General features: G+C 32.7%; 1 protein-coding gene across 1 annotated transcript in view; it reads right to left on the bottom strand.

The window, feature by feature from the left end:
- LOC107445047 (organic cation transporter 1-like) overlaps nucleotides 1-21,720 on the bottom strand; it is a 57,858-nt gene that overhangs the window by 7,686 nt on the left and 28,452 nt on the right. The window contains exons 6-8 of the mRNA XM_016059358.3: nucleotides 21,495-21,604; nucleotides 18,090-18,301; nucleotides 13,512-13,693 (exon numbers count right to left, since the gene is read on the bottom strand). Of these exons, the coding sequence (XP_015914844.2) occupies nucleotides 13,512-13,693; nucleotides 18,090-18,301; nucleotides 21,495-21,604 (504 nt within the window). The remainder of the gene's footprint in view (nucleotides 1-13,511; nucleotides 13,694-18,089; nucleotides 18,302-21,494; nucleotides 21,605-21,720) is intronic.

Here is a 21,720-nt window from a genome sequence, read left to right as displayed (position 1 = left end):
TATCTGTATATATATATATATATATATAGACAGACAGACAGACAGATAACGTTGCCGAGTGGAAGGATAAAAACAGAAAAGGGTACTAAATTTTTTATTTATTAATTATTAGAGTGAGAACAGCTAAAAACGTGAACACGAAATGTTGTGCTCCTCAATATAAGTTGGGGGAAATCTTGCAAAGTAAAACCGTAAAATGTTTCATTTTAGAGAATGAGGGAAAACTCAGTAATTGTAATTGGTTAGTTAAATAGGTCACGCAATTCGCACAAAGAACAAAGGGGGAAAATGTCTTTTAATTAATGCATACTTGAACCAAAAACAGATTAAAGAACAGGATGTGAATTTAAAAGTGTGAGAAAGCGTTTCATTTTGAATAATAAATTAAGAAAAGGATTTACAGAAAAGGAATAAAATAAAAAGATTAATTGAGGCTTTTTATGTTACACACATATGTATATATATTTCTCCTTTTACGATTTCACGGTATTTAGTTTTATTCTGTTACGCTTTTTTTCCTTAAATATATCCTTATAATTCTTATTATCATTGTGGCGTATGAAACCAAAAATTTTCCCATCGGGCAGGAATAGGGACACATATTTCCCTTACGGGAGGATGAGCGGGGGATTACTTGGTAGCAGTTTTCACCAAGGAAATATTAAAGCTCACTTGAACTAAAGACTTTCTTTTTTAATTCAGACGGAAAAAAAAATTTTAATGGAAAATTAAATTACACGAATATATTAAGTTAAAAATTGTAATTTTAGAAGGGGTTGTGCCCCCTTCGCTTAGAGAAAGTAGGGGGGCTAAAGCCCCCCTCCTGACTCCCCACTTCCTCAGTCCGTTCCACTGAAGTAAGAGCATTGCATATTTAGGTTTTTTACTATTCTTCACTCCTTAAAACAATACACATAAAATAAGTTTTTTCGATTCACAAAACGTATAAAACGTATTCAAAATATACTTTTAGAGGTATTAATCCAATATAGGAAAGAAAAACGATATATAGATCTATAGTTGATGAAATATCAGCCAGTGACAATTTGAATCAGATTGTGGTGGTTAACAAACGGTATCGCCGTTTGTAGCCGCCGACACCGGCTAATTACGGTTCTCGTACACACAAAGCATCGCGTGGATAGCGATTAAATACGGCACAAGTAACGAAAGGGTTAACAATAGCTAATGCTAAAGCAATGTGAAAATTTTATTTTTAAAATATCTCTGCCGAACGGAACTAATTGAAAATTTTAAGCGATTTTTAGCCCATATCAGAATTTTGGAACACTAGCACAAATGGTTCGGGAATTATGAGAGATTCGACATAACGTTCCGATACTGCAGGCAAACAGAAATACTAAGCAACGATCAAGAGTTAACTGGAAAAAAATAATGTTAACTTATCATTGAAATTACATTAGAAATTCTAACTCATTGAAAATTTTAAACGATTTTTAGTCGATGTCAGATTTTTGGAACACTACCAAAAATGATTCAGGAGTTATGAGAGATTCGACATAATGGTTCCGATACTGCAGGCAAACAGAAATACTTAGCAACGATTAAGATCTTACCATTGAAATTACGTTAGAAATTCTTATTTTTATAAATTATCACTATTTTAATAGAAAATTATAAAATCTATAACACAAAATTTTGCAATTTATGTTTTTATTTATATTATCTATATTATTAAAGCTTGCAATTGTGAGCATGAGATTTAGAGGTCACAAAAACATTGTTGAGTTCGAATTGCCTGCTTAAAAAATTGAGTTTAGTTCAAAATGTGTGCTTGAGAACAAGAGCAAAAAAAAAGTGACTTTCCTATGTTAAAAACTGAACTCAAAATTTAACAGCCAATCAATGCAGAATATCATTTATTTTCTTAAAGAATTCATTACAAATTTTCTGGTCGTGTAATTACCACTAGGTTTACGGACGTTTCTTATATACCTATCTCTACTAGCTCAAGTCAATTTGACGTATGAAGGAATACGTATACGAGGGTTGCTATTTATATTTCTGGCCTAATAATTAAAAAACAAACATGTAGGATCGAAATTGGTTTTATTGTTTCTCAAAATATTCTCCATGATGATCAATGCACTTTTGCATGCGTTTGAACCAATTTTCAAAGCACGATTTCCAGTCCGATTGAGGTAACTCCAAAACATGCGTTTTAAATGCATCAACCGCTTCTTCGGGGGTCGAAAATCGTTGTCCACGTAATTTATTTTTGATGTGTGGGAATAAGAAGAAGTCATTGGGTGCCAAATCAGGGCTGTACGGCGGATGACCCATCAGTTCGATCTTTCGCTCCGTCAGAAATGCCTTTGTTTGAGTCGATGTGTGAGAGCTCGCATTGTCATGATGAAGAATGATTCGCCTGTTCTTCTGCTTTTTTCGAATTTCTCCGATGACTTCTGGCAAACAAATGGTCGTGTACCATTCAGAATTGACCGTCCTGCGTTGCTCTAACGCCACTGTTGCCACATGACCGTTAATGCCGAAGAAACAGGCAATCATTTGTTTCGATGTGCTTCTTCCTCGAACAACTTTTGTTGGTTTTGCCTCGTCTTGGAAGACCCATACAGTTGATCGCTGCTTTGTTTCCGGCTCATATGCATAGATCCACGATTCGTCACCTGTGTAGATGTTATACACAGCCTTTGGTGTACCTTGAACGTATTTTTCAACATTTCCATGCACCAATCGACACGAGCCTTTTTTTGAGCGTTTGTCAGATTATGCGGGATCCAACGCGAAAAAAATTTTTTTACGCTCAAATGTTCATGCAATATTTTATTGATGCTAGTCATACTAATGCCCAAAGAAGCCTCTATCTCACGGTATGTCACATGACGATCTTGCTTTATCAGTTCACGCACAGCATCGATCTTTTCTGGCACAACAACGGATTTTGGACGACCTGCACGGGATTCGTCCTGGATCGAACATCGACCACGATTAAATTCGTTATACCAATTTTTTACAGTGCTGTAGGATGGCGCTTTATCGCTGAATAAAGAATTAAGTTCATCGAAGCACTCTTGTCTTGACAATCCACGTCGAAAGTTATGAAAAATAATGGCACGAAAATATTCACGATTCAATTCCATTTTTTGAAAGAGAAGAACTTTTCAATTTACTGTCAACAACACAAATGAAACTATAATTGTAAATCGTCTGCTGAATTTATGTTTAAAAATATCAAACTTTCGATTAAAATCGTCCGCGGTCACCTAGCAACACTTACTGTTGCCAAGGCCAGAAATTTAAATAGCAACCCTCGTAACAGCATTTACAGAGATGCCAACTTGCTCTAGACAGCTAATATATATTTTAAAGTGGTAGTTTATTAATTGTAATCTTTGGTATAATAAGCTCAATTTAGTAGATTTTTATCCACCACTATTTTAAAGTAATTCGTAGGCTTATATAAATAACCACTTTATATATGCAAAATATATATGCAAAATCAATGAAGCCCGGCTATAACCGGTGGGAGGCGAGAGAGTGCACAGGGAGTCTTCCCCCTTTTGTAAATAGTGTAAATATTCTTTCTTTATCTTTATCTTCAATTTGTTCCCTTTATTATGTATCAACTTGCGACTTATTTTTATGTATGACCCAGACTTGATTTTATCAACTATTGTTCATTCTGAGATTTAACTTAATGTTAACGCAGCACCTCCCTTCCCTTCCACCACATATTATCCAATTTAGATGAAAGAGCAGATATCCATACATGGATAGGTACTCTGAAAAAAGTTGATTAGTTAGTTAGTTATATGCAAAATTACGTACCAGTATAAGCTTATTCCTTCATGACTTTTGAGCACAGAACAAACCAGTATAAGATGAATCGGTTGGTGGCGCTACGCGCCAATTACCGAGGTACCCTACTTATCCAGAATATGCAAAATTACAAGTAGTTATTTGCCGTTTTTTTTTTAAATAATTTTGTCTTGTACAGAGCAGTTGGCATATCTACATTTAGAAAGCAACGTATTTATATACTACAAGAAAAAGTTGAAAATATGAGATATATATTTATGAAATATTTTAGTATTTTGTTTTTCAATGCTCGAACACCTTCAAAATCTGAGACTCTGACATCAGTTGATATTCTGCGTTTGTTCTTTCTATTATTGCTTATCGGCAACAGTTGTTTATCGCTTGTTTCATTTGAGATAACGATATTGGATAACGGATCGAAGTATTGTCGGTACATTCCTATTTATTATTGAAGTGATGATCGCATGTTTATTCAAAATTTTGTCTAAATTACGATCGCATCAAATTGATGCATATCGGTAGCGATAGGTATACCACAAAGAGAATTTCAATATTTCAACACTTTTGAAGAAAATGGACTTCAATATATATTTACCTCGATCAATGGATAAAAGTCATTACAGGAGATAAAATAAAAATGCAAACTGGTCTTGTAATTTTCCTTAAAAAACGAAATGAGTCAAAATGACGCTTCCCGTAAACCTAGTGTTAAATATGTTACATTTGCAACCTCCATTATTATAATTGTATGTAATTTATGGAATATATTTGGATCTTATCGTAAATTAATTGATCAGATTTAAGAACAGAAAACATCTTATTCATCTGCAATGCTGCAGGCTTCATAAGCCCATCGTTTACTTTTGAGGCATTTACAGGAATTTTGACAGAGAGTATTACGCCATAAATATACCGGGTGTTGGCATTACGTAACAACGCCATTTTATAAAAAAAATATTTCAGCAATTTTCTGTTACCACTATTCAAAAAAGGAAAATTAAAATATAAAACTGACATGCGAATTAAGTTTGTTTCGAAAAGATTTTCAAATTTTAAAAATAGCTTGCAATTGCAATCTCGCAATTTAGAGGTACCAACCCAAATGCATTGCCGGTGAGATTTTTAATTGTGGAAACTGCTCACATTGCGTGTTTCAGGAACAGATTACATGACTCTAAATACGAGCCTAAAAATATACAATTTCAGTAAAAGTGACTTTCCAATGGTAAAGAATGAACCCCAAATTTAACCAAATCAATGCAAAATTTAACTTACTTCTATAAACAATTTATCATAGATCAACGTCCCAGATTTCGGGTCAGGTGGTTAAATATATTACACATGCAATTATTACTCTATTGTTACGCTTATAATATATGGTATATGTGTGGAACTTATCGCAATTTAGTTAGCTGTTCAGATTCAAGAGCAGGAAACGATCATATTCATTTTCAATGATAAAGGATTCACACACCACCCTACCATGGCCAAGCACCTGGCCCTTTTTTCTGGCCACTATCTTTTAAAGATCATGCAACGAACGACTCGTACAGCCTAGTCACGCGACATGAACAGCTCCTGAGCTGGTAACCTCCTTCCATGCTTCCACACCATAACCAATAAGGGGACTTTCTGCCCCAACTGATTTAACATGCACACTCCGCATTCAATAAGTACGTTCGGCAGAGTTGTTTAAATATGAATTTTTCACTTTGCATTAGCATTAGCTATTGTTAACCATTTCGCTCCGAGAGCTGTGGCAGAGAGTCCCCTTATTGGTTATGGTGTGGAAGCATGGAAAGAGCGTACCAGCTCAGGAGCTGTTCATGTCGTTTGACAAGGCTGTACGAGTCGTTCGTTGCATAATCTTTAAAAGATAGTGGTCTGAAAAAAGATGGTAGGGTGGTGTGTGGATCCTTTAAACGCATTCAAAATATACTTTCAGAAGAATTAATCCAATATAGGAAAATGAAATATTGATCTACAGTTGATGGAATATTAGCCAGTGACAATTTGAATCAGATCGTGGCGGTTACCAAACGGTATCACCGTTGGTAACCGCCGACACCGACTAATTACGGTTCTCGTACACACAGATCATCGCGTGGATGGCGATTAAATACGGCACAAACAGCGAAATGGTTAACAATTGCAAATGAATATGATCGTTTCCTGTTCTTGAATCTGAACAGCTAACTAAATTGCGATAAGTTCCACACATGTACCATACCTTATCAGCTTAATAATAAAGTAATAATTACATGTGTAATAGATTTAACCACCTGACCCAAAATCTGGGACGTTGATCTAAGATGAATTGTTTAATAAAGTGAGTTAAATTTTGCATTGATTTGGTTGTTAAATTTGGGGTTCATTCCTTACCATTGGAAAGTCACTTTTATTGATATTGTATATTTTTTAAGCGCCTACTTAGAGTCATAGAATCTACTTCTTAAACAGGAATTTCAAACTTTGACCATTTCTTAAACACGCAATGTGAGCAGTTTCCACAATCAAAATGCTCAACAGCAATGCAGTTGGGTTGGTGCCTCTAAATTGCGAGCTCGCAATTGCAAGCTATTTCAAAGTTTGAAAAATCTTTTCTATCCAAATTTAGTTCATATGTCAGTTTTATATTTTAATTTTTCTTTTTTGAATAGTGGTAACATAAAATTGCTAAAATATTTTTCGATAAAATGGCGTTGTTACGTAATACCAACACCCGGTATATTTACGCCGTAATACTCTCCGTCAAAATTCCTGTAAATGCCTCAAATTTAAACGATGGGCTTATGAAGCCTGCAGCATTGCAGATGAATAAGATTGTTTTCTGCTCTTAAATCTGATCAACTATATTCCATAAATGATCGTCATTCCTAAACACTTGATCGTTGTTTAGTATTTCTGTTTGCCTGCAGTATCGGAATCATTATGTCGAATCTCTCATAACTCCCGAACCATTTGTGCTAGTGTTCCAAATATATTCCATAAATTACATACAATTATATTAATGGAAGTTGCAAATGTAACATATTTAAAACGTGGTTTACGGGACGCGTCATTTTGACACATTTTGAATTTTATGAGGAAAATTACAAAACCAGTTTGCATTTTTATTTCATCTCTTGTAATGACTTTTATCCATTGATCGAGGTAAATATATATTTAAGTCTATTTTCTTCAAAAGCGTTGAAATATTGAAATTCTCTTTGTGGTATACCTATCTCTACGGATATGCGTTAATTTCACGCAATATTAAATTAGACAAAATTTTGAATAAACATGCAAACATCGCATCAATAATAAATAGGAATGTACCGACAATACTTCGATTCGTTATTGTTATCTCAAATGAAACACGCGATAAAAAACTGTTGCCGATAAGCAATAATAGAAAGAACAAACTCAGAATGTCAATTGATGTCAGAGTCTCAGATTTTGAAGGTGTTCGAGTATTGAAAAATAAAATACTAGAATATTTCATAAATATATATCTCATATTTTCATTTTTTTTTCTTACAGTATATAAATACGTTACTTTCTAAATGCAGAGATGCCAACTACTCCGTACAAGACAAAATTATTTAAAAAAAAACGGTAAATAACTACTTATAAATTTTTCATACATAAAATGGTGAATTATATAAGCCTGCGAATTATTTAGAAATAGAGGTGGATAAAAGTCTACTAAATTGAATTTATTAAACCAAGAATCACAATTGATAAACTTCCACTTTATTATATATATTTGCTATGCAAACGTCCGTAAACCTAGAGTTAATCACACGACCCGAAAATCTGTAATGAATTGTTTAAGGAAATAAGTGATATTTTGCATTGATTGGTTGTTAAATTTTGAGTTCATTTTTTTCAGCATAGGAAAGTAACTTTTTTTTTGCTCTTGTTTTCAAGCACACATTTTGAGATAAGCTTAATTTTTTAAACAGGCAATTCGAGCTCAACCATGTTTTTGTGACCTTTAAAGCTCATGCTCGCAACTGCAAGCAATTTATAATACAGATAATTAACTTAAAAAAATAAATTACTAGTTTACAAAATGTTGTGTTATAGATTTTATGTTTTTCTATTTAAATAATGGTAGTTTAAAAAAATAAGAATTTCTAATGTAATTTCAATGATAAGTTACCTTTATTTTTTTCCAGTTAACTCTTAACCCTTTCGCACCGACTGTCACAAATACGTAACAGCACAAAACCGTATCAATCAGGGTAAAAATATAAAACTGGTAACCAAAGTATTTCTTTAACAGTTTATTTGTAGGCGGAGTTATAATTGTTTGATTTATTTAATTCACCAATACTTTGTTCTAAATAAAACTATTTAGTTATACTTTGAATTATCATTGATTATATATATGATTAAACTAACAATAATTAAAGTAAAAGTAAAGTAAGTCTGTCAAATTAGCAACGGCTACATTTAAGTTACCGTTTTTTATTTAATTACAACTAGATTCTCATCTTGTACGAATGCTTTTCTGAATCACTCGTCCCCAAGGGGTTAAGCGTTGCTCAGTATTTTTGTTTGCCTGCAGTATCGGAACGTTATGTCGAATCTCCCATAACTCCCGAATCATTTGTACTAGTGTTCCAAAATTCTGTCATCGACTAAAAATCGCTTAAAATTTTCAATGAGTTAGAATTTCTAATGTAATTTAGTGACAAGTTAACATTATTTTTTTCCAGTTAACTCTTGATCGTTGTTTAGTATTTCTGTTTGCCTGCAGTATCGGAACGTTATGTCGAATCTCCCATAACTCCCGAATCATTTGTACTAGTGTTCCAAAATTCTGTCATCGACTAAAAATCGCTTAAAATTTTCAGTGAGTTAGAACTTCGAATGTAATTTTAATGATAAGTTAACATTATTGTTTTCCAGTTAACACTTGATCGTTGTTTAGTATTTCTGTTTGCCTGCAGTATCGGAATCATTATGTCGAATCTCTCATAACTCCCGAACCATTTGTGCTAGTGTTCCATAATTCTGACATTTATGCTGCTCTCGCAGCGAAATATTTTATTTTTCAATACTCGATAATAGCGAGTATTTTATTTTTCAATACTCGAACACCTTCAAAATCTGAGGCCTGACATCAGTTGATATTCTGCGTTTGTTCTTTCTATTATTGCTTATGGGCAACAGTTGTTTATCACTTGTTTTATTTGAGATAACGGATCGAAGTATTGTCGGTACATTCCTATTTATTATTGATGCGAAGTTTGCATGTTTATTCAAAATTTTGTCTAAATTACGATCGCGTCAAAATGACGCATATCGGTAGCGATAGATATACCACAAAGAGAATTTCAATATTTCAACTGAATATATATATATATATATATATATATATTACTGAATATATAAATATATATTGAAGTCTATTTTCTGAAGTCTATTTTTCAATATATATTTTCCTCGATCAATGGATAAAAGTCATAACAAGAGATAAAATAGAAATGCCAACTGGTTTTGTAATTGAGTCACAAAATGACGCTTCCCGTAAACCTAGTGTTAAATATGTTATATTTGCAACCTCCATTATTATAATTGTATGCAATTTATGGAATGTATTTGGATCTTATCGTAAATTAGTTGATCAGATTTAAGAGCAGAAAACAATCGTGTTCATCTGCAATGCTACAGGCTTCATAAGCCCATCGTTCAAATTTAAGGCATTTACAGGAATTTTGACGGGGAGTATTACGACATAAATATACCGGGTCCTGGTATTACGTAACAACGCCATTTTATAGATAAATATTTTAGCATATTTTATGTTACCACTATTTAAAAAAGAGAAATTAAAATATAAAATATAAAATTGATACATGAGTTTTCTTAAATTAAATAAAATTATCAAATTTTGAAATGGCTTGCAATTGCGAGCTTGCAATTTAGAGATACCAACCCAAGTGCATTGCCGGTGAGCTTTTTAATTGTGGAAACTGCTCATATTGCGTGTTTAAGAAATGGTCAAAGTTTGAAATGCCCATATAAGAAATAGATTATATGACTCTAAATATGCCCTTATAAAATATACAATATCAATAAAAGTGACTTTCCAATGGTAAAGAATTATCCCCAAATTTAACAACCAAATCAATGCAAAATTTAACTTACTTTTTTAAACAATTCATCATAGATCAACGTCCCAGATTTTGGGTCAGGTGGTTAAATATATTACACATGTAATTATTACTCTATTGTTACACATATAATATATGGTACATGTGCGGAACTTATCGCAATTTAGTTAGCTGTTCAGATTCAAGAACAGGAAACGATCATATTCATTTGCAATGATAAAGGATTCACACACCATCCCACCATGGTCAAAACCTAGCCCTTTTTTTCAGGCCACTGTCTCTTAACCCTTTCTCGCCAACTGTCACAAATACGTGCCAGCATGAAACCGTATCAATCAGGGTAAAAAGATAAAACTGGTAATCAGATTAATTCTTTAGCAGTTTATTTGTGGGCGGAGTTATAATTGTTTGATTTATTTAATTCACCATTACTTTGTTTAAGACGCCCGGTGGCTGAGCGGTAGCGCTTCGCGCTGTCGTGCCACAGGTCCCTGGTTCGATCCTCGGGCCGGGCAAGGTTGACTCAGCCTTTCATCCCTTCAGTGGGTCGATAAATGAGTACCAAGCATGCTTGGGAACTTAACACTGGGGGTTCCGCGTTCGGCTGACCACCTGACCGGAACATCTGCTCCTGCACCCCAGAGCCCAAGGTCAAGAAAACTGAGATGGGCACAGTAGGCCTTGGCCCTCTATGGGCTGTCGCGCCACTGAGTTTAGTTTAGTTTTACTTTGTTTAAAATTAAACTATTTAGTTATACTTTGAATTAACATTGATTATATATATGATTAAACTAACAGCAATTAAAGTAAAAGAAAAGTAAGTCTGTCAAATTTGCAACGACTACATTTAAGTTACTGCTTTTTATTTAATTACAACTTGATTTTGATTTTGTACGAATGCTTTTCTGAATCACCCGTCCCGAAGGGTTTAAAGTTCATGCAACGAACGACTCGTACAGCCTTGTCACACGATATGAACATCTCCTGAGCTGGTACCCTCTTTCCATGCTTCCTCATCATAACCAATAAGGGAACTTTCTGCCACAACTGATTTAACATGCACACTCTGCATAAACGCCGGTTGTTTTGTATGCCTTCAGTATCGGAACAACTCTCCAACCAGCAGTACAAGCGACTGTGCCATCGAAACGTCTACAACAAGCTCCACGAGCCCATCGTTTATATTTGAGGCACTGTATAAAACTTGGCAGGAATTATGACTAGGAGTACAACATATATTTTCCATGTCATATTCCCTCAGGGATGCACCATACCGCGAAATCAACACATTGCATGCTAGGATTTTTCAGTATATTTAACTTTCGTAGCCAGAAAATACTTTATCCCTAAGTATAATACGCATAGAAAACTTGCTTCAACTTACAAGACATATTAAACGCGTTCAAAATATATTTTTTGTGGCATTAATCCAATATAGGTAGATGGAATATTGGTCTATGGTGTAGCGGCGGTGGAGTAGCGTCGTCAACGTCATACAACCACAAACTCGTTTATAGGGCGGGTTACATTCGCACAATCACACAGAAGAAAGGACATAGAGTATAAAGAGAGAAAGAAACATCCATGCCCTGGGCGGGATTCGAACCCGCAACCATCGGCTCCGCAGTCAGGCACGGTAAGCACTCGGCCACCCGGTAGACATTTTAGGTTGAAAGAGAAACACTTATTCCTAATATTACCACTATTTTAATAGAAAAATATATAATTTAAAATAAAAAAACTTTAATTTTTTACATAAATTTCTCGATATCGTACCTCTGTTGGCTATAGGCATACCCTCCAACTGCTACGGAATTTCCGTAGTTTCAGAAATCTTTTTAGGCATACCCTCCAACTTATGAGGATTTTGAAAATAATTCTTTCTAGTGGTAGCGAACCAAAGAAGAAATTTTTAAAGCAAATGGATCTCTCATAAAACTTTTATCAGAACTTAAGAATCTAGCCATATGGCCTGCACTTTTATAAGTAATAGTGGACAAGTTACGCTTAAATTAAAATTTTTAAATATTAAGACATTAATTTTGCTACCGTCTGAAAAGAAGATTTCTGCTGAAAAGAAGATTTCTGAAACTACGGAAATTCCGTAACAGTTGGAGGGTATGCCTATAGGTAAACATTTTTCGAGGTGCAGCAGAGCAAGTACCTCACTTAATACAATTGCTTTAAAGTTTAATATATTAAAAGAATTTCCTCAATAATGTTGCTATCTACGACATTTTCAACGTAGTTATTTTTAAATCAAAGCATATATACTGGCTTATAGCGGAGTGCTTAAGTACCGGTTTCACTCAACAGCGTGAGTTTACAATAAACGGCTTAACAAGTTTCAAACGTCATGTTAAACGTGTTTTAACAATTGAATACCATTAGGTAGAAAACGCCAAAATCTATTGTTGAATTTGCCTGAAATATGTCGTCTTTAAGTACGGTAAATTTCAGATTATCTGACTCCCACGTGTCGGAGACAAATCAGCAGATAATCAGGTTTTTCCAAAATGAATTTTAATGGTATAAACATTAAAGAATGAGTGAAATTATTTAGTATAGCTAGAGCAATTACAATAACTTTAAAACAAAACTTACCAGCGTCGTATTTTTTTAATAATGATACAATATTATTAAGAAAAATAATCCTTGGTACTTTATTTTCTGTATCATTCTGTGTTCCAGCTGCTTAACTTCGTTTTCCTCGTCAGAACAGTATTGAGATTAAATCGAATGCTGTGTGTAGTAGAGCAAGGCCAAAAAAAGCAACATTTATTGCGTAACGTCAACTATAAAAATGATGAGGATCTCTTTATGCTTGTCGTATAAACGGTTGTCGGAAAATCAGCCCTTTTAAAAAACATACTGTTTCGAAATTTCAAATAAAAATAAAATATTAATATACTTTATATGTTATGTTGTATAGAACCTATCTGGTTTCTTCAAAATTATTCCTCATATAAGGCACTCGAACTGCCATATCTTTCATTTCTAAAGAAAAAAGAACTGTACTTTTAAGAGGACGCTTGCTATATATGGGTTAAAATATATTTACTGAACTGTTTCGTTCTAGGAGAAATTAGATATATCAAAAGTTTTATTGTTCATTTTACTATTTAAAAAATTACTCATGCAAGCATTAAAAAAAGAACATACCTATTAACTAAAAATTTGCCGTAGTATTCACAATTCTAGGAAACTTCAAAAAAACTTTGACTTTTCAAAGTCCTAACTTTTAAAAAGGTCTATATATGAGATAAGTGGTGGTATACATTTAATGAGCGAGTATTTATTCCGTTATTTAACTCGTTAACTTAAAAAAAAATTTGTACATTGACTTGAAATCTCTGAATTTTTAGCATATTATGATAGAAAGATCCATCTAGTTTTTTGCAAATTAAGTCCTGATAATAGAGCACTTATTCTATGACCTTTTTCCCATTTTTGAGAAAAAGAACAGTTCTTCTAAATGGACCATAAGTACAAATGAGTTAAAAATAAAAACTATGCAAAAAAATTACTCGTAAATGTAAAGAGAGAAGAATTTCTATTAAATCATCTTGTTATGGAGTTAAAATGTGTTAAATTCTTACTTACCAAGTATATAATGAACGGTAAAATAATATTTCCTGCATTGGCTATTGCACCACTGACACCCATACCGATCAATCGCATTGTTGTCGGATAGAGCTCTGAACTCTGTTGGTAAACTCCAAAAAATGCTGCAGATGCACCAAATTTACCGATGAGAGAAATCACTTGCGCATATGAAGGCTCTCCTACCAAAAGTGAAATAAAATTACAAATATTTTATACCTGCCAACTCTTTATATTTTAATGCAATAAAAAATATCTACAGCGCACACAAAAAAAACTGACCACCCTAATAACTTTTGATTTTATGATAGGATCTTCATGTTCTAAAACTAAATCTTAATGGTTCGAGGGGTTGACCTCAAATATGCTAATTAATAAGTTCAGAAGGTATTTTAAGTTACGAAAGCAGACACATAAACATACCTTTTTTCGATGGATTCTGATTTCTGACTCTCAAAATATAGGAAGTAACCGCAATCTGGGAAATATCTAAACCGGAAATTACTGAAACATTTTTTAGTATACCTGCCAACTTTTAATCCTTTCGAGGATGATTTTCCCCACTGGTAGTAAAATAGAATTATAAATTATAATTTTAGGCAGAAACATACGCTGCATATACTACCAATACAGTATTGCAAATTAGTATATATAATTAATTTTTTTGAAAATAGTGGTGGATCAAAAAGATTATAAAGTAAGTTTATAAATGCTAGAATGTATAGAAAGCATACATTTTACTACCACTTTAAATATAGAAATAAAATTTTACGCCAAATGCGTAAAAGTTGGCAGGTAAGTATTAGGACTTACAGACGTAAATTTTTGTACATCTGACCTGTCATATGACCATTCAAACAATTCATTCATTCATGAGGACAAAATTTTATTAACTCTTTTTTATTAAAATACCAATGCATTACAAAAGATGCCACCTTACTCCGCTTTGTAAAAGAATACTTTCTAGTGGTGGCGAAATTCTAGTAAATTTTTAGTACAGTATTTTTCAGTTGAAATGATTTTTTCACCACTTTATATCAAGGATTCAAAAAATTATATGCAATACAACTTTGTCTCAGTTATCTTCGTGATGATACGGCTAATCATTTCATGGCGACTGTCACAAATACGTGACAGCATAAAACCGTATCAATCAGGGTAAAAAGATTAAACTGATAACCAAAGTAGATCTTAAGCAGTTTATTTGTGGGCGGGTTATAACTGTTTGATTTATTTAATTCACCATTACTTTAATTCAAAATGGAATTATTTAGTTATACTTTGAACTAACATTGATTATATGATTAAACTAACAATAATTAACCCGTTATGTCCCGAATTTATGTATTGAAATCGTACAAAAAGTGGTATAATATATTTTTGAAATTAATTGGTTTTTCTACTGTTAGGACATTCAAAAAGTCTTTGGTAGATCAAAAAGTACTTGCCCCTTATAATTCTAGATCTAATCAGAAATAACTAAATCATTGTGGTATCTGAGAATCTTTTAATTCACCCAGATAAATGAAAATTCTGAAAAAAGTTTCCCACCACAATGAATGTCTTTGAAAAAAGGAACTGTCCTTAATATATGACGCTGGGCGTTAACCGGTTAAAGTAAAAGCAGAGAAAGTCTGTCAAATTAGCAACGCCTACATTTAAGCTACCGCTTTTTATTTATTTACATTCTGATTTTGTTGGAATGCTTTTATGAATCACCCGTCCCCAAGGGGTTAAAGAGTAAACGTACTCATCCTTATTATTATATATAACTATTTTTTTACTATTTAATTTGCTACCAATTTATTAAGACTTTAGTAGAGAGCCGAGCCAACGCCTCCTATAACTGAAAGCCTCCACACGGATTTTTATAGGTAGTCCGATCAGACCACTCTGAAGGATATCTACTTACCGAACCAGTCGTTCAATACAGAATATAATTTAGAAAAGAAAGTGGTAGCAAATATATGATTAAAATTTTATTTTATTTATGAATATTATCGGTTTGCCTTATTCACTTGTCAACCACTACAGATTCATCATGAATAAAAATCTTTTTCTTTTTCAGCAGAAATCTTTTTCTTTTTTTTTTCTTTTTCTTTTTCTTTATTATTTCATTAAATTTTATTATTTCATTATAAAATTTTTGAATTGTAAGGTAAAAAATTTTAAAAATAATTTTAAAGTACGTAATTTTGCATAATAAATGCAATATTTAAGCGAAATCTGTTCCTAAAAAATCGAATTTTAATACGACTCTTCGAAATTCGATTTTTCAGGAACTATTCAACCGATTTTTCTCAAATTTTGTATTTTGGAATGTAAATTTATGTACTTAAGAATTATGTCTAAATTTATATACCTTACAAATTTATGTGCCAAAATTTGTCGACTATTTCTAAATTGACTAATAAGAAATATTTACTAAAATTTATTTTTCTCACGGAATTATCTTTAGAATTCTTTCACGAATTTTATAATTGTGCTCAAAAATTTTGTTAATTAACTTAAGTCAATTTCATTTTTGGAATATGGCTAAATACGCAAAAAGGGAAATTAACATTAAGGGACCCAAACTTTGAATCGCAATCCTGACAAAACTGTGGAATCCATATTTCCCAGATGTAAGCGACTCTCCATATTTTGGTTGTTAGGAATACGAATCTGCTGATAAAAGATGTATTTATTCAGAAAAGCACGTTTTGTGTCTGATTTCGTAGCTTAAAATATCATCTGCACTAATTAATTAGCATATTTGAAGTTACCCCCTTGAATCATTAAGTTGTTGTAGTTCACTTACGTCACACTAGAGCAGCACAATGGGCTATTGGCGACGGTCTGGGAAACATCCCTGAGGATGATCCGAACACATGCCATGACAATTTTGATCCTCTGCAGAGGGGATGGCACCCCCTCTTCGGTAGCCCAACGACCTGCACGCGAAGTCGAGCACTCTACGGCAGAACAGTTTAACGAGGACCAATAACGCACACCCTCGGTCAAAACGCAGACTGATCCAAGTGGTCACCCACCCGCACGCTGACCATAGCCAGTGATGCTTTACTTCTGTGCTCCGCTGGGAACAGTGTCTTAACGATCAGTCCACTGCGGGACCTTCAACCATTAAGATCGAGTTCTGGAAAGGAAGATCCGATGATTAGATGAAAATTTATTCAGGCTGGTCCGTTTTTCTTGGCGCACTGTACATAGAAAATGAGAGAGAAAAATCAAAGTATCAATATTTTTGAGGTGGGTCGGTGGAGTTTTCAACTTCTGTTACTAAGTAGGCTATATCAAGTAGCAATGAATTGACATTGTCGCCTCATTGAGTTAAACGCTGGGCGCTTAAGCAAATTGTAGCCTTTGGCGCTTAAAATAAATCATTTCTTAACAAGAATATCTTCATAAGAATGCTTAGAATTAAATCCGTCATCAGCTTCTACGGTTTCAACGTTTTATCTCGTTCACTTATTCCATAACGGAACTTTCCTTCACATTTTCCAGAAGATTAATGTTTAACATTTAATGTCAAAGCAAAATACCTTCATTCGTACATAATTGTTGCTTCAACAAATTTAAATTTAATTACCACAGCATTAAAATAGGATAAACATGCTTAGATCACGATACTACTAAACTCAAATTTTGCTTGAGTAAAAAGGTGACAATTTCTAAAAGCATGATCTTTTAAATAATGCCAACAGTGTTGTCATGCAAAATCGCTCAAAACATTTGCTGCTAAAAGAAATATCGTTTACATAAATTAGTAAAGAAGTGCCCGTTTATTTTGCCACCCATCTGAAAAGCATTCCCGCAACAGCCCATTGTGGGCAAGAGGGGATCACGTAAATTAAAGCTCCACAATTTCGTGATCAACGGCATGATTGTGGTAATATAGTCAGAAGTGCGTACAGGCAACGCCTCCTACAACTGAAAGCCTCCACGCGGTTTCTTAAAGGTAGTCCGATCAGACCACTGTGAAGGATATCCACATTCCGAACGAGTCACTTAATACAAAATCTAGTTAAAATAAGAAAGTGGTAGCAAATATATGACTAAAAATTCGTTTTATTTATGAATATTATTGGCTTGCCTTATTCACTTGTCAACCACTGCAGATTCAATTCTCAAATATATATGATGAATTTCTCTCAATTACTTTTATAAAAGGTTTTGGGTTCATGCGCACAACTGGTTCACTTTTTAAACAGTCTGCTCGGACTACTTATATAAAATACCGTGTGGAAGCTTTTTGGTGTAGGAGGTGATGGTACAGGCCACAATTTTACTTCCCCCAAAAACTAGTATCCAAGGATCTGAAGTTGGGTGATCTTCAAACAGATGTGGGTCGACACCCAGTTCCTCAAAGTGACAATTTAGTGCTTCACGGCTCACAATGACAGTTTAGTACCAGGGAGCCATCACGGCTCTCAGCTCATCTAAACTTCACTCAAATAAGTAATGAAAATATCATGCAACAATTTAAACCCTTTCTCAATTTTGGAAAATGGTAAAACAACATTCCATCTGTGTTAGATTTATTTTAAATAGAGTAAGTTAATTCCTTTAATTACTTACCGACTTGGATGACAAGAAAAAAGCATGAAATCGCTGTAAGTAACAAAGCTATAACAACAATCCACCGTCTTCCATACTTTTCCATGCAATACCATCCACAAATAAGGCCGGGTCCTTCAATGATTGATGATAAGAAGAAATTGAGAAAGAAGTTTCCAGACAGGTTAGAAACATTCAGAATCAGTCCATAATAAGCGAAAATGTCAGCAATCCTGTGAGAATAATGTGACTATTTTAACTGAAATAAATGTGTCACAACAAAGCTTTTAGAGTCTTGAAACAGTAAACAAATGCATTAACCCTTTGCACTCCGAATACTTTAACACGTTCATGCCGGGGTAACCCACCGGTGGGTCACGCTAGATTGTCTCATCTTGGCAAGGAACCGGAGTAAAAACTGGTAACAATAAATTTCATTTTTTAGTTGTTTTCCGGGAATAATAGAAATCCATAACTAACAATTGTTTTTAACGGATGCAATTTTTATATTGAATTGCTTCTTCGCAGTGATAAATTTCCTTACGGTGAATTGTTATTGTCGAGAATAGATTAACTCCTCCCGAATATTATCTAACATTGAAATAGTTCTTCTACCAGTATTTTCTCTTTTCCCGTACCAGTATTTTCACTTTTCCCGGCGAGAACGTGTTAAAATGCTTTTTGAACTAATCTAAGCACTAAATCATTTAAAATACATAATACATATATAATATTTAAAATTTCTTAAGACAATGTGATTACTAATTATTAAGGTATAAAAATGTTTAATATTAGAATGGTGATTGTTGATGGATCCTCAGAGGCGACATCGGGTTAAAATAGTAAAAGAATTTTTGATTTAGCAGTTTTTCTTGAATTAATAAAATTAAAATTGTCTTTGCATGAGTTAGTTATTCGCAAAAAGTTTACTTCTAATTGAGCTTTGTTACATATCTTTATATGGCTTAAAAACGTATTAACATAAAACCGTTTTCTATAGTTGTCGGCAAATTTTATTGGAATTGGAGATTTGGAAATTTTGTTCTAGTGGTAGCTAAGTTTATATTTAAAAATTTTGTTACAGATATATCATGGTAAAGCTTATAAAAATGTTGACTAAATTACCAAAAACTCTGTAAGCTTTAATTTTTAATTGTCTACTACTCTAAAAAGTATTTTGCAAAAAGTGTAGTAGTTGGCCGTCCTAGAAAATCACGCGGTATGATCCTTTCCTCATAGAAAGATCCAGATTTCTTAGGGTGTCATCAGCATAAAATTAATAAAAATTTTAAAGGTATTGTTTGTACCTGCAGAATATTTCTTTATAACTAAATTAAAGGATTTTACCCGTAATATTCTAGAATAGTCACAGTCTGGAAAGAATTAAAAAGTGGTCACTAATATTTCACATGACTGCAGTAAGCAGGGTTCGTGTGGTCTTCATAAAATTTAAAAAGTGGAGTATGGTAAAAAAAAGTCAAACCTTTCTTTTTTTATCTTTAACGCTTCATTAGAAATATAAAATACCATGAATTTTTCAAATATATGTAAATTGATTTATAAATATTAATAGTGTTGGTAACTGCAAATTTATTTAAAGGAATTTCACTTTCTTATTTTTTTTCCTTTTTAAAATTTTTAAAGATTGTTCGAACCCTGTGTAAATTTAAGAAGTTTCAATTTGCTTTTATTTTTTAAGAATTTTGTTCGACAATTTTAACACAAATCTTTATGCAAGTACATTTCAGTAGGAATCAGTTAAAATACTTTGTTTCTTCGATCGACGTCTAGATTTTTGCAAAATAAACTTCAGCCTGTGGTCACTCTCTATCTAATTGTCATACTTTCGGACCTTTTTCCGCTAATATTACGTCTTTGATTATTATTCCAAATTAAATTCTTAAAACTAAAATCTGTGTTTCTTTATTTTAAAATTATACTAGGATATTACAGGATTCATATACACCGGGAAGAAATTAAAAAAATATTAAAGTAATTTTTTATATTATTGTGACTGTAGGTACAGGAATATTTTAATTTTTCTAAGTAAATATACATAGATAAATCCGAAAAAGCTATTAGTGAAAACAAAATTAATACCAGTTATTAATTTTTTCCAGGTGCGTACGATTCTTTTGTTATCTAATTGCGTAACAATTTACAATAAATATATTTAAATTTGTGTCTAAACTTTATTACCCATCTTAAATAAAAAAATTCATAAATTCCCTTTTTCTTTCGTCTAAGCTTTTCATAAAATTTTATCTAGTCAACAAATGCAATTTTAATAATTGATACAAAAGTTTGAAACATTATTAGGGACTAACTTTGTGCGCTAAAAGACAGAATTTAAGAACAAATGATAATATCTTGCAATGAAGTGCATACAGCAAAATGTGATTTAATAAGGAAAGAAGACAGACGAAAAAAAGATACTTTCCTCAACTGATTCCCAACAATGCCGGGTCATTTTTAATAAATCTTGTTTAATAGTACAAAATTAAAATATGTGGAAAACCTTCTATCATTTTTTGCATTCTCTTAAAAAGTACGAAACCCTCTTAGAAAATTGTTTGAAACTTTTTACAGTTTTAAGATCTTCAAATCGTACGTTTTTTTATTAGTTGCCAAATACGATTTGCAACAAAATTAAGAAAAATATTTTCTTGATTTTTCGCGCACATGAGCAGAATAAAAGAACTACTTTAATTGCTTATATCTTGCGCAGTTTTAAACGAATTTCTCTCAAATTTTAAAGAAAAATATTTAAAAATAATTTTAAATTGCACGAATAATTTTGTTTAGCTTTATTCAATTTTTTAAAATTATAGCAATAAAACGTAAGACAAAATAATTACTTTCTTATATAAATGTCCATATCTCCATAAATATTTAAGCTAACCTTACGAACTTTTGCATAATTATTGCATATAATAGCCAAAATAACTGTTACAAGTTACAAATCGATTGTTACATTTTTTGGCATAGGGTGACCAAAAATTTTATTTTCCGTTTGTAATTTATTGCGGGTCCCTCAACCCTCATTGATGTGTATAAGAAATCACATGCTCTAAACACTTATGAAGTTATAAAATAATCCCTTAAGTATTTCTGCAGTAATATAAAAAATAGTATTAGTATAGCAGTGTCTCAATTATTCTGTCCACCCCCTGTATATTAAATGTAACCATATTGGTTCGACCTCTTTATGATATTTCCCTTAATTATTAAATAATTTGGAAAATATCGCATACTTTTTTCATTTACTCAGCTCTTTAATTTTTCAACCCTCTCAAAATTAAAGCGAGTTTTGCTAAATTTAACGCTTCTACTCTGTTTTTTCCCCCAACTATTTGAAGAAAAAATGGCGAGCAAAAAACGTAAAAAGTTGACAAGTTATGTTACTCTACTTCATATCCTTCTTACCAACACAAGGTGATAATTAAGAACTTTCTTCTTAAGCTAGGATATCGAACTAAGTCTACCGGAGAATTATTTGCTTCCAATCTTTCCTTATGTTCAATGTCTGCAATTTTCTGAAATATTAAAAAACAATTATTATACTAATAAGCATTGGGTGCTTCGTCCACCCCTAATACAGAATATACGCAAAGATATACAGATCCTCAAAAAACATACAATATAAAATAAC

The sequence above is a fragment of the Parasteatoda tepidariorum genome, chromosome 9 (genome assembly GCF_043381705.1).
Source record: "Parasteatoda tepidariorum isolate YZ-2023 chromosome 9, CAS_Ptep_4.0, whole genome shotgun sequence".
NCBI classification, from domain to species: domain Eukaryota; kingdom Metazoa; phylum Arthropoda; class Arachnida; order Araneae; family Theridiidae; genus Parasteatoda; species Parasteatoda tepidariorum.
The sequence above is the reverse complement of the archived record's forward strand: the minus strand, read 5'-3'. Positions and strand labels throughout refer to the sequence as shown.